Here is a 14,922-nt window from a genome sequence, read left to right as displayed (position 1 = left end):
TCATCGATATTTACGGAAAAGTATGGGTTTGTTGTCTGCGATCCAGCTTTGGCTCCCAACCAAGATCTACAGTTAGTAAAATCCTTGGTTCAATACTAGAGTATTTATAAAGATGATGTAGGCACATAACCAAAGAATATAGATAATGGAGAAGAACTTTCACTTCGAGACCGGTTTGTAAGCTCCGCAGAGAAAATAAATTACTAACGAAAACATGTTTTGGGACAAAAGCCGACATTTAGGAACAAATTCGTCGCCAACGGTGAACTGGCTTGGCGGAGGGTTGCCATTTCCTCGCGGGAGTCGGGGAGACACACCCCCCATGGAGATTCTAAAGCCTTTTGTATCTGAAGATTTGAAGAGTTCCAGATGTTCAATCGTTCTTCTCTTTTAACTAATGTACTCATTTGCTACTGTTGAAAAACCGCAACTGATACCGCGATTTTTCTCTTTGAGTGGGCCTGGAAGAAGTGTCATCGCGCCGTTCGACCCCTGAGCGTTGTGCGAACTAATGCATCTACTAATCAGAATGAATTCGCCCTAAATTTCCCCTTTTACTGATCATTGAGGGAAGAAACATTATTATTTATTTCCACTTTTGCTGATTTATATCATTGAGGTTGTAAAAACAAAATAACCTTTTTGGTCTGCTACGGGAGTTGTTTTAGGGGAGTATTCTTCTTTTTTTTTTAATTTAAAGAAATGGTTTAAACGAAGAAATAAATTTAAAAGTTTCTCTAGCAGCTCTAGTTTTCAGATTATTTCAGCTGCTTTACCCAAATTATGCAGTTTTAACTCCATTTTATGCATTTCTAAATCAAAGTGTAGGCTTCTGAAACAAGGACTGCCTCCAGCATGTTTGCTCTGCTATAATCAGTTGGCAGTCTAGTTACATTCAGAAAAACTCACTACATGAAGTAAATATCTAGTAAGTTTAGTAACAAGGCTTCAACGAATTGCGGTCAACTTGTAAGTTCTTGCAATGCATATATTCGCTTTGCGTGATGTGTGACGAATTGGATCTTTGTATGTAATATTTTCAGAGTCCGACTAATGTAGACAATAAACAAAATTTTTTGGGGGTCCTCTACAGTCAAACCTTATAAACAAAAGCATTAATAAAGAATCAGGGGTGGTAGTTTCAGGGGTGTTCAGGTGTTAAATCACTTATTCAAAGCAACCCACACTTGTACACATGAAAAACTAGATAAATTCAGGAGAGTACCTTAATTTTCTTACATAGAAACTGCAGCAATTTTAGTATTTTTGGGGCTCTTAAAAATTGGGGACCCATGGCCAACAGCCTAATTGGTCTGGTTGGTAATTGAGCTCTGATTCTTTTGTATAATACACTTTGAATAAAAATTCCATTATTTGTTTTTCATTTGATCTATGGATGTAACTTAAACCCATGTCACAAATATTTCAATGTTATGTTTTAGAAATTTGAGCTCCTGCGCAAAAATTGATGCCCCGTAAGAAATGCTTTGGTGAAACGGATGCAACGTGAAAATGCAACTTCAGACCGTTTAGTTACATTCATTCCAATAAAAGATTAAACAAAAAATAAAATGTGTTAGCATCTCACCCCTCCCCCCCCCCCCCCACACACAACCGTACTCCGATTTCCCTGCTTTCCTTAACAAGGAGGAACAAGCGAAGTCTTAATTACATCGTATGCAATACTTCACACTTCACTGTGGCATTTTACGTAGAGGTCAAGTCCACCGAGAAGTTAATCGGGTCAACGAGAGAACATGAACCAACGGGACCCCACCTTACCCTAGCCTTGTCAAATAGAAACGCAGCTAAAAGGGAGCTAAGAAAATACGAACCTGTACAGCGAAATAAATGCGGTGTGCTGATCTTCTGACAACAAGCTTTAGCTATAAACTATCTGAATTCTATTTAACGTGTAAAAAAATCACCTAATAAAATAAGTACAGATTTTAGTTTCTGAGAATTCCTATGCAAACTAAGCTCTGACACGGGACATCTTGTGGCTGCATAAAGTTTAAAAATTTCATACGACTTATTCATACAAATGTATCGAAATTTAACATTAGTGTTGAAAGGCAACAAAATTTGTAACAATGGGTTTTATATTTAAACATTTAATGAGGAAATTACATGAAACTTGCGGTTTTCCATCTTAACTTAAATAATTATTTTATTTTAGAATTTTATTTTTTCAGCGCTAAGTTGTACCTTAAGATTAAGCAAATCATTTAGTGAAATCCCGAAGTCTCTAAGTAGTCTAATAGCAGAGATATAAGAGAAACCAGGCCTCAGATTTCTCCGAGACAATCAGGCCAAGTATAATAAAAGTGCTTAAATAACAGAATTAAAAAAAAAAAAAAAAAATACTAAGCACTTTTCATAACGCACTCAAAAGGACAAAATAACCTTTCTGGGTCAGAAAGGACAATTTAAGCATTCCTGTAGTTTTCGAAAATACCAAGAAAATGACACCACAAACGAAGAAAAGTGCGGCTCAAATCATGAAGAGAATTTCTTATCATTATATAGCTTTCAATCATAGCTTTGAGTGTTCAAACATGCATATTTTTCTTATTGGGGAAACGCTTTTTGTGTTCTCAAGAAGCATTATGATATTGAATGCAAAATAAACCTAATATTTACTCTTTGTTAAGCTTTAGTAGTTCAAAAAAAAAAAAAAAAAAAAACTCTTAAAAGTGTTGCATGACGTTGTGTATTTATTTCTGTACTTTTTTGAAAAACCTTCTTCATATAAAAACGCTGTCCGAAAAGGTGATTTTCAGGAAAAAGTTATAAAGGTCACTATATATGTGTCGTGGAAAAGGTCTGCGGACTGATTTCTAGTTGATAAGGATACAATGCGAACATTTATCGCTTGAAATCTGAAGACTTTTTATTGTCTTAAAGTTAAAATTGCGGAATAAAACGCAAATGCGTATATTCACAAGGAACGATAAAATTAAAAATTTTAAAAACCTCCGATTGAGTCGCAACTGCAGAATCAAGAGGGAAAATTGAAAATCCTTTTAAAAGTCTTTATATTATTTTAAATCAAAGTCAAGTATTTTTTTTTTTTTTGCTATTAAATTGAAACTGGCAACAGATAAAAACTTTAAATCACTGCTTTTAATTCCCTTGTTGGTCAACAATGAATGGGGGTCGTTTCCAAAATTTTAAAAGTATTTTTTTCTGAAAGAGCATGCTTAAAAACACAGGATCTGACAATTTTTTAAATAATTTGTTTAAGTTTAATATTAAAAAAATGCTAAAATCTGCGCGCTTTCATTGTTTACATTTCTTGTCTATGACATCACAAATGATGAAATGCCATTCTGTGTTGCCATTCACCGAGCAAAATATTTAATTCGCATCTTTACTCACGTTTATTGGCAACGATATGGTTAATAGCAAGCGTAGAGCTCAATTTTTAATTGGCTTCTTGATTATCATAACGTGGAAACGCGGTACAAAGATGCGTCAAAGAGCATCATTTGTGACGTCACCAAGACCACGCTTTGTTTGAAAAATCGGACATATTAAAAAATTAATTAAAAAATAACTGTTGGAAAAATGAAAGAATTTTTTGGGTTATGTCATTTATTTATTTATTTATTTATTTTTGCTTATTCAATCAATTTTAGTGACTAAAAGTATTACTTTTGACTGAAGGAAACAACCCCATTCGGTTTTCAATCGCGTGAATAAATGCTTAGCGGTTATTAAAATCTGCATTAAAAAACGTCATAATTCGAATTTTATGAAAGATAGAAGCTCCAAACACATTTTATCAGAAGGCGGAAAAAATTTCTCTTTATTTTGGTATTAAATTTTAAAATTTTTTAACTATGTTCTCACTGCAAAAATCGCGAAAAACATTTCAGAGGTTTTTAACTAATATCTTCGTTAATTAATGTCATCCAAAAACACAACCTAGCTAAAAACACTCCCGATCAACTCCCCTTTCGATTTTTTTTAAAATTTTTTTTTTAAATAAAGCTGTCCGTCCATTTTGGCACTAGAGTGCGACAGACAGATACACACACATAACGGGAGCTCAGATTTTAAGAAAAATGCATATATCTTGAATAATTGCAAATTGCTTATCTCTACTATATCAGTGATATAATTGATTCACGTGCTTTAAGAAGTACTGCGGAACTTAGAATTGGATATGGAGAATGTCCATCCGTCTCAATTTTTCAGGCTGGCCAAATTGATTGAGAAGGTAATTCAATAAATGATGAATTACTTTTTTTCGAAGATCTTCTAACAATTGTTTTACAACAACATGAGGGGTATTTAGCACGTTTGGGAACAAATAACAGACGTGTTTAGCGTTTATCAAAAGTCTAGAACATTTTGACTGCAAAAATCCACAGTGAAAAATACACGAACACAATGAAAAAGTATGTTTTGGTTTTTCCAGTAACTGAAATAAAATATTTAGATTTCGGATGTTTAGTTCTGATGTAAATTAGTATGCTAATTAATTAATATGTTGAAGTTTGCTGATCGTTTATTTAGTACTTTTGATATAAAGTTATCTTACCAACCCACTAGTACTCTCATTTTAGAATTAAGAGAGGGGAGGGGATATGTAAGAGGTAAAAATGTCGCGTAAAAATGAATAAGTGAAAGGGAGGGAGGGGGGTTCACAAGCGGTTTCTTTATAATATCTGATACCAGGGTTCACCGACTGATGACAGGCCCTGGTGTTAAGCAAATTGTAATTTAAAAAAAGGACAAAAAGAAAAAAAAATTCGAAGTGAAAAACAACGCTGTGTTTTTTTTTTCCGGCAAAATTAATTTATTTTAAGGATTCAAAATTTTTACTCGTTTCATACTTTTGCGCCATTCTAATTTCGCCCCAATTCTTTTAAATCACGTATCGCTAACGTAATAACTTACTCTTGACGATTCTACAATGACTTTTTTACTACCCTTTAGCAATGAACCATCGTACAAATGAGGCTTAATTACCTCCCTTTCAGCGCTTCCGCAGAGGGGAGAGAAGAGAGAAAACATCTTCACCTCCGGATTCGCATTGCAAATGCAGCGACATCAGCATTGGCGATTTAGTGCCTTTTCGATCATTCAAGCACGCTTTTTCCCAAACTTGTCTCGCCAACCTGTTCCTTAATGTCGGCTTCTTGGTCGAACCACTTTTTCGTCAGGGGTCGAAAGGAAGGTTACATACGTTTCTACCGGAGTGGAACATCTTTGCGTGTGAACTATCTTTGGTAGTATCATTTCTTCATTGGTAACTGAAGGTTGAAATGTAAACGATTATTTTCGGAATTCTCTACTAATTGGTCATTGCATTAAGTCGGTTCCTTGCATTTATTTTCTAAACGCACCCGAAGTTAACTGATTGATTTCCTGGTTTTGAATTTCAGTGCGCTCGTGGGTTTTCGGGGGGAGGGGGGGGGGGCAATCATTTTAAAAGTCCTCCTAAAGATGCTGTTCCCTAAATTGCTCTACAGTGAAAAACATTGCATATGGTCTGGTTAGATCACTAAAGTAAAACAAATAATCAAAATTTAGTTGCATTGCCAGTTGGAAGGGGAAAAGGTCGTGATTTCACAAGAGTAGTGTACAAATGTAGCGGTGAAATGTGTAGACGAATTGTTATAGCAAAACTATTGAAAATCTCTAACTTTACGATTTCTATCAAGGTCGGGGCTTTTTTCGAAACTCTAACTATGGGATATTTCACAGTTCAGAGGCTCCAAATGAAAATACGAAATGGTGGAGCACAAAATATATGGTAACGATGTATCGAGGTTTCATTGTAATAGTACATATACAGGTAGGTATATATATATATATATATATATATATATATATATATATATATATATATATATATATATATATATATATATATATATATATATATATATATATATATAAAGAAATTAGCGGAATTTTTGCAGCAACAAAATTTTTCTTAACGTTCTCCAACTTCACGATAGCTTTTATTCAGTTTGTGTTGAAGACGCTGAATCTAGGTTTCATTTTAGTAGCTTGAAGAAATAGCCAAAATGGCAGTCTAGACCAGGGGTGGAGAAGAGACACCTGTTGGCCCTGGCCTTAAATTTTTTAAATGAGGAGTGAAATATATGTAGAGACGTAGTGGTAAGCAATATGGAGGGGGTCCTGTAAAAGTCATTTGTGACGAGCCCCAAACTTTCTGTGCACACCCCTGGTCTAGACCTATATCTATGTTCTCTAAATCTCTCGATTTCTATCTGATCTTTTATCTGATTCTTACTAACGACTGTCCGAAATTTCGTATTACTGAAGTAAAGATTAACCGTAATTCCCTTGATTTTAACACCAAAAAGACTAGCAAATACTTAACCCTTTTTCCTCCATCGTATTTATAGCCTAATAACCTCAGAAACGAAAAGGGGAAAAAAAGCGCACTCCCTCGAGATGAATTAGTTAATGCCGATCGTAGGGACAAAAAAAAGGGGGAAAGTAGCAATCTAGGGATAATAGCAATCAAGCCGTATTGCTCCAGCGGAAAGTAGAGGGCGTTGTAGCAATATCCATAATTTCCATGATTTGTGGTTGGGAGCTTTTGATGGAGGCATAAATATAACCTTGCCTTAAATCTATGGAGACTTTTTCCTCGGTACTTTTACCGTAATGTTTTCTGGGAAATTATTTGTTTTTTAATTTTCTTTTGCATTGGAAGAAGTAAAATATTCTCGTGTTATTGCACGATATCTAGAATTTCTTTTTCGAGCTGTAATGGTTTTCCTGCACGTGCGGGCGGCTTTCCGTAAGAAAACGGGAATAATTTACGAATGTATCTTAATTATTGTAGAAACACATTTGCAAGTGGCTCTAGTTCTCGAGATAATTAGATGCACATAACTATTTTTTGTGATTGAATGGTTTGTAGTTGGGACGTTTAGATTGAAATTTTTTATGTATTGGATTGAAGAAATTATGATTACTTATGAAAAGTAAAAGAAGAATTCGGAACTGAATTAATAAAAGTAATCTGCCTATCATTCAAAAATTGTCTTCAAAAGTGGTTTTGATTTTTCTTACAGAATGAATTTCCACTTATTTTTATTTATTTATTTATTTATTTTACTTTGACTGCAATAACTTGCTTTTGCACGAAGTAACTAACGAATAAGCGCGTACGGAACAAAATGGGTAAATTTAAAAACTCTATTTTTTAACCAAGATAAAGAGAAATCAAAAAATTTCCTGCTTTTATTGCTATTAAGAAAACCAATACTCCTTTTTTTCTTCTTTCATTAATGGTTCGACTTCTGATTAAAATCAAAGGTAGCAGTGCTTCCTCACCCCCCTTTTTCTTTTATGATTGTTTTATATGTCTTTTGCTAACAAACTTAATTTATGAAAAAAAAAAAAAAAAAATACTGTCTGACCATTGATTGTATGGAAAGCGAAAATAGACACGTCTATTACCTTTCAGGGATGGTAGTTTATCTGCTATAGACGTGCGATTTTGCCTCTTAATCAGTTTTTTAAAAATGACAATTTATTTACTGCAATCATTTTTAAATCAAAACTATATTTAATCTATATTCTCACTCAAAAATAAATTGATTTATTTTGTTTGCAACATAATTTGGAGCTTACGATTATGCTTTTACATTTCCGAACGAAATGTAAACATTTTATCTTCTTTTTGTTGTTTCCATGGTAACTCATTTTGTTTCCACTCATTTTCACTTCAATTAAGACAATAAATGAATATGCCCCTAGTGAAATTATGAAACGCGTGCATCAAAATCCCATTGTTATTTTTCCTTCTCCCCTGCTAGATTTATTCACATGGAATCGTCTTAACTTGGCCGATTGCCAAATTGCATACAATTCGTGGTCAAACAGTACGTGCTTCTTGAGAGTGTATTCTGGCTGTGAATGTAAAGCGCAATATCTGCCGAAAACGAGTTTTTGAGACATTTGAAGGAACTTGTTTTAGATTCTATTCTAACAACAGCAAAATGTTAGAATTTGGAGTTTTTTCTTTTCTTTTTTCCGTGCTTTATTTTCCGCAGAAACCAAAAAAGGAAGTTTTTCAACAGATGACAAAAATTCAAAGAAAGAAAGAGAAAAATGAGAAACTTGCAGATACTGCGCTTTACCTTCCCGCGCAGTATTTTCTCAAATTAAGCTGTTTCAAAATTGCGTTTGACACTGTAGTTTTTTTTCCCCCAATCTTTCACAAAGCTATTTATAATGTTAACAACTTTGAATGCTTCTGTTGTTGTATACAACACAAATCTGCTTTTAATCAGAGCTGTGGAAAAAACCTATTTTTCTGCAAAAAATAAAAAATAGCATTTAGTTAATTTTAAACTACATCCGAATCACATTTTTTGAGAACTTCTATGTCAATCACACTAATCTGGCAATCCAATTGCGTAGCATTTTTAAAACTCATAAAATCGATATAAATGCAGTTGGTTCTGTGTTTAACGATTTCAAGGGACCACAAAAAATTGTCCTTAAGTAGAATGCTTCTAAAACTACAGAAGAGCATCTGGGACTGTGAAAAGTCGTTAAATAGAGCTTCGTTAAAAGGGAATCAATTGTGTAGATTACATGAGTTTTAATTACTATGTATGAGTTTATATCTTTACTAATAATACAGCGGAAAGTCTCTCTGTCAAGATGTCTATGACGCGCATAGCGCCTAGACCCTTCGGCCGATTTTCATGAAATTTGGCACAAAGTTAGTTTGTAGCATGGGGGTGTGCACCTCGGAGCGATTTTTCGAAAATTCGATTTTGTTCTTCTATTTCTATTTTAAGAACATTTTCCGGAGCAAAATTATCATAAGATGGACGAGTAAATTACGAAATTATCATGACGTGGAATGGGAGAGCGAATGAACATAGCCAATTGGCGAGAAATTCGTCATCCATTATTTGTAAATATACAGGCGAATCGAATGAGCTTTTAATTTTCAACTACGTGCAAAGCCGTGCGGGTACCACTAGTATACAATATAGCACGTCGCTATTGTTAGTCAACAGCGTTAATGCACTAATGTTTATTACTAGCTAGATTAACACCAGAAAAAGAATCAACACCAAGTATCAACTAATTCAACAAAAGCAATGCGATGTAGTTCACAGTATATTTGAGTCTCAGAAACTCAAAACCATTGGAACGTCAGATTAATATAACTTTGACATCTTCAAAATTTTGAAAGACGCTTGATTAGGCTTGCCAGATTTCTGAAATGTTCAGCCGGGATGCCCGTCATCCCCCCGTGGCGATTCAAAAGGGAACCAGGGGTGATAGTGGAAATGGGTAAAATTTTCTGATGACAGTGAAATTTTCAGAATCTTTGAGGAAGCTTGACCTCCCCCCCCCCCTATCTCATAAAAACCTTTTGAAATATACTAACAAAAACTATTGAAAATAAACATTTTAAAAGTTGTTTTTTTTTTTTTAAATTTTTTATAATATTCAGCTTCATAATGTGTTGTCAGCCTAGAATGTTGGAAATTTCGGATCACAAGCACCCCCGAAGGGAACACATCCCTGGCTAGTTTTTAACGTGCAGACAAGTTTAAACATTTTACTTCTTACATGTGAATATTTGTTAGTTACTTCAGTAAGAAGAAATACTTCGAATGAGGAATAAGAACTTGAACAACATTTACATGTATTTTTCATTCGCTAGGACTTTTTTTAGAAACCTTTTTTGGTTTTATTGTTGTTGTAAAAATCCTCACAAACTGATTAGATATTAATTTTACATGTCTATGTTTCAAATGACAAAGTAATTATCCAAAGTAATACTTCACAGTTAATTATTTTTAGACTTTTTTTGGTCATCTAATCAAATTTATCTTTTTCCGGGACCTGAAGTAAAACCGGCCGGGACATCGGAATTTTCCCTAAAATCCCGGACCTCTGGCAAGCCTACTGGTGCAGTTTAAAAGAAACTAATGGTTAAACCTTTTTCATTGTTAAAGAACAAAAAAAATTACTTTGTAACGCTGTATCAAAAGCACCTATGCGTTACTTCCAACAACATAAGAACTGGTAAAAGAACTCATAAAAAAATATATACCATGAACACGTGCATTTTCCGCCATTTTAATTCTAAAAGTGTTCCAGCTACGGTAAAATTATGCAAATCATGCATCTTTTCATTCAAGCACATGGTTATGTGTTTATGTTAATGAATCGCTTTAGAGAGTGAGCATGATGAGGGGCTGAGTGGGATCCGAAGAACTGCCTGCAAAATTATATGCTTTTTAGACTGGGTAATGTGCACAATTACGCCGTTTTGGAAACATTACGCGGAAAGCTTTGAAAGCGACTCAAAGTAGGTTCTAAACTACTACTTTATTTTTCATAGCTTGGTAATAAAAGACTTGATCGTAATTTCATGGTCGAGGAAGAGATGTGTGGTTTCTATTATGGATAGGATATCCTGTGAATCCGTAAACTGTGTCTAAATATTGTTTAATTATTTAGAAATCCTTAACAATGTCTATCTGTTTTAAGGCAAAATTTTTAATTTCGTATTGTCCAATAAATACGCAAACTGAGGCCATTAAAAAATTTATTTTTCAAAATTTATTCCACATCGATTTTGTCCTTTTCAAAATCCTCTCCATTCGTTGCTATTCACGTATCCCATCTTCTTTTCCACGCTTTAAAGTACCTTTGGAAGTAGTCAGAAGTTCGACTCTTTAGTTGTATCGTTGTTTCTCGCCTTAATGAGTCCAAATGTTCCCAGTTATGTTCCTGCATCACATTTTTGCATTTTGAGAATAGGAAAAAGTCGCAGGGTGCGAGATGTGTCGAATAAGGAGGATGATCAAGGATGGTTATTGAATTTTTTTGCCATGACCTGGCGAACAATCAATGCTGAGTGTGCTGGTGCATTGTCATGGTGAAGGATCTTTCCATCGCCTTGAGTCAAATTTGGTCACACACGAAGCACACGGTCTTTCAAACGCTTGAGAACTGTGTGATACGTTGTTCCGTGGTTTCATCAATTTCCATGTTCGGCGAACAGTAAAAACAAGGACAACAGAAACTAACATAACTTGCAACATACGCGCAGTGTGGCGATCTGCCAAGCACTGACAGCTCATTGGGTGTCAGACAACTATCGTCGACAGTTAGTGGGACCGTAGTCCGCATCATGGCCGCTGGATTGCAAGATGTTCGCGTATTTATTGGACAGATTACGTATAAGGGGCGGGGGCGGGGGGGGGGGGAATTGCGTGAAAATTTGACACTTGTCTTCTTCCTGTGTAAAGAAAAATTGTCAACTTGTGCATGAGTCGTTAAAACAAAATTTTAAACATTAAAACTATTTTCGTGTTTAGAGTTAATCACATTTCTAGTAGTGGTGTAAACGTCTATACAATTTTACCTGAGTTATTTTCCTATATTTTTACTCTCTGGTGAAATTCGGATTATTATTGGGAAAAAACAGAATTTGTTTTTTGAAAAAACTTTTTACCTTTTTTTAATACTATGGGTGAAGGGATTCAAAAGCAAGCAATTTTAATATTATTTTTAACAAATGAAACAGTGAGAAGCAAAGGAATGTAAGAGACAAAATTAAAAATTTGAAGATAACCAGTACATATGGTAGGTGAATCTCTCCTCTGTCTTAGGGCAAGACATGGTACTAATAGTCCGGGTAGTTGCTGCTATACAGCATGATTTAGAAAGAAAAAAATTTAATGAAAGCCTACCTAGGATGTTATCTTTAAACGCGTTTTACTCAAAACTTGAAAACGTCCACTTACATCCCTTTGCTTCTCAATGCCTCAAATGTCATTTTACTTTCACAAGATCAATTTTTTAAAATCATAAAAAGAAAAGAAAAAAGAAAAAATGCTTCATAAATCATAAAAGAATTTTTCAAAGACTACTTTGGCGTCATACCGGAGTTTGGTTCAGTTTATGCAGGAAATTATTTTTTGCCTAGAAATACTCACAGGAAGTTAGAGTGTGTACTTATACACGAGAACTGATGGTCTTGATCATGCGTCGCTAAGTGGTTGCCAATTTATGACATTATTTCAGTCTGCATTGAAATTAACATTAGCTTCAAAGAACATGTAAAGAGCCCGTTAAGAACCTTGTAATGCAACCAAAAAGGTTAGGTGCACAACTAGAACCTATACAGGCTCTATTTACGGAATTTCAACCTTCTGTGGCAAACAAATTTTGGGCTATCCGAGATACGGACATGGATAGATACATAGGTATGTACGCACATCCGTACAAGAACCACATGAAAATGGTGCCATTTCAATATCGTTAGTTAATTAATTCCTTTAATATGAAAAATAATTGTGTCATGTTTTATCGAAAATGCTCAAGACTAAATTTACCGAAAATGTTCGTAGCAAAGGGGAGAGAAGGGATACCAATAAGTGTGACATCGCATTTTTTCCAACAACACGCTTATGAAATCAGCGTGACATGTGAAAAAGGGGGTTGCTGAAAGAAGACGAAGTGTGACACTTTGTAATACAAAGGGTAGGTGGTACACAACGGGGCGAATATACCGCACCAATTCCTTTTCGGGTAAAACGGAGCTCCCTTTTCAGGGTATGTGAACGCCCCTTAGTCCTCATTGGGACTGTTCTTAGCCCCTTGTGACTCTAGACGCCGTGGATTCAGAAATAAGATCTGGTTTTGTGGCGTCCATTGACTGCTTAATTTACACCCCGAAGCCACTGAACAGGTACTGATCTGATCGAGCATCCGTAAGGGGTGGAAGGTGGGAATTTAGCATTACACAGGCCGCACCACGTGAAGGCCCCTACCTATACGGCCCAATGGGGAGGTGGTATCAATTTTTTTTTTTTTTGAGAAAAAGTTTGATACTACGGAAAATGATACTTTAATTTGATGGGCGTATTAAACCGCTTTTTCAATCCATAAGCTCATTACTTTTTGCATTGAAAAAGGCGTCCCCTGTAACGCCGAAACACATGTCTGTTGTAATTGGCAAATTTGTGCTTTTTTAACGTTGTTTTTCTTATTTTACTGTTCAGCACAAAGGTATTTATTTATCTTATTTTATCTTAGGGTTCTATATGTTTTTTCCTTCCTCAGTTCTAATATTCTCCTTTTTCTTGCAACTAACGTTCAAATGAAATAAATAGATATATCCTCTCGTTTTATTGCAGATACTACCACTTCTTGTACACTCACTACTTGAGCCACCTGCTGCACAAGATCGTGGACCAGTCTCAGAACTGTGAGGACATCTTGCTGAACTTCCTGGTGAGTCACGTGACCCGCCTTCCTCCCATCAAGGTAACGCAACGCAAGCAGTACAAGGAAACGATGATATCCGGGGGCGGCAAAACTTACCCGAGTCCCTGGAACGACCCCGACCACTTCATGCAGCGTCAGACCTGCATCAACTCCTTCGCCAAGATCTTCGGGTACATGCCACTCGTTCGATCCAACACCAGACTCGACCCGGTCCTGTTCAAGGACCCCGTTTCTAACCTCAGAAAAAAATACAGACGCATGGAAATCACCGGCAGCTAGGGGTGAATAATTCACCCGGTAGGAACAACCTTTCTTTCTTCAGGAATATCCAATGATACCGTTTCTTGGCTTGGCATTGGCTGTTGCCAACATATGCATTTCCACCATTGATCTCGTGATGCCTTGCCTGGTACGGATGGATATCTGTTTTCCAGACGGGAACTGTTGGAACGTGAATATGTTCTACTGATACCTGCCACGGGCCTAGTGGTCAAACACCAAATAAAAGAAGCGACGTTCTGCTAGAATTCCACCAAATGGGACATTGTCTTTTCACCAGATGGATTCCATGCTTGGAACGAGTGCCATTTTTATACCTGTGATTGCTTTTCAGGTTCTGTCTCGCTAAAATCAGCTACAAGTCTCCCTCGTCTACGTCATCTGAAGGTGATTGCTTATGGCACTGTGCCACCTGTTCCAACATAGTAGGAATATGCCTTGCCAACTAGAGTGCTGCTACTCGATCCAAATCAGAGCTTGGCGTGAAAGTGCCATTTTTATATTCATACCAGACTCGTCAAAAAGTCATTCAAAAGATGACTGGATACCTTGACCTTGTGCTCTCTGTGTCTCAAGCGCTACGTTACCTTGATGGTAGACGGCCTATAAGCAATAGGATAGACCACTTAGCGCCCTAGATCGCAGCTTAAGTAGCGACAACGCCGCTGAAAAGCGTGTTTTGCTTCTTGATTGTGGATCAGCCTGGAGCTAATCAGAAACCATAATCGAGAAGAAAAACACGCTACTTCACCAAAGCAAAATAGAAGAAAGCATCGTTTAGCCCAAGATAGCGGAGTGTCGTTACTTATTCTACGATTCAGGGCTTCAGGACCAATGTGCCATTTTGTTTCCCCATAAAAGATTATCTTCCCATATTGTTGATTTAACATTACAAACATATGCCGTCTCTATTAAAAATTACTACTACGTACTAACACAGTAGAACCTCGAACTAATACATCTTAGCTCATTCGTAGGAACGATTTTTGCCTGTCAAGATAAAATTTTGTAATTCACGAGGAAAACCGCGTTTAGAACAAGTCTCTCTTCCCTATACATTCAAGATTTGAAGTAGTGGGGATAAATATTTTAAGTTTAAAACTTTTCCTGCCTAATATTTTCGAATAATGGCTCGGGAAAGTGCCCTTTAGGGCAGCGGTTCTCTACCTTTTCATTCGTTTAGTACTTAGAAGGGGCCACTTGGTACCCGTCTAAGTCCTAAACGAACAACATACGATGTAAAACATAATTATTTTAAACGAAATGAGATTAATTCAAAAGTTTTCTTCACTAAATTCAATTACAACTATAAAAATGATACAGATTAATTTTTACTATCCGTTCGCGGAGCAAATGAAAATTGCTCACTGACTA

General features: G+C 35.8%; 1 protein-coding gene across 1 annotated transcript in view; it reads left to right on the top strand.

Annotated features, from left to right (window-relative positions):
• LOC129230506 (exostosin-1-like) overlaps nucleotides 1-13,664 on the top strand; it is a 488,007-nt gene extending 474,343 nt beyond the window's left edge. The window contains exon 8 of the mRNA XM_054864907.1: nucleotides 13,179-13,664. Within this exon, the coding sequence (XP_054720882.1) occupies nucleotides 13,179-13,548 (370 nt within the window). The 3' untranslated portion in view covers nucleotides 13,549-13,664. The remainder of the gene's footprint in view (nucleotides 1-13,178) is intronic.
• The last annotated feature ends 1,258 nt before the right edge of the window (nucleotides 13,665-14,922 follow it).

The sequence above is a fragment of the Uloborus diversus genome, chromosome 9 (assembly GCF_026930045.1).
Source record: "Uloborus diversus isolate 005 chromosome 9, Udiv.v.3.1, whole genome shotgun sequence".
NCBI lineage: Eukaryota > Metazoa > Arthropoda > Arachnida > Araneae > Uloboridae > Uloborus > Uloborus diversus.
This window is presented reverse-complemented; position numbering and strand designations above follow the sequence as displayed.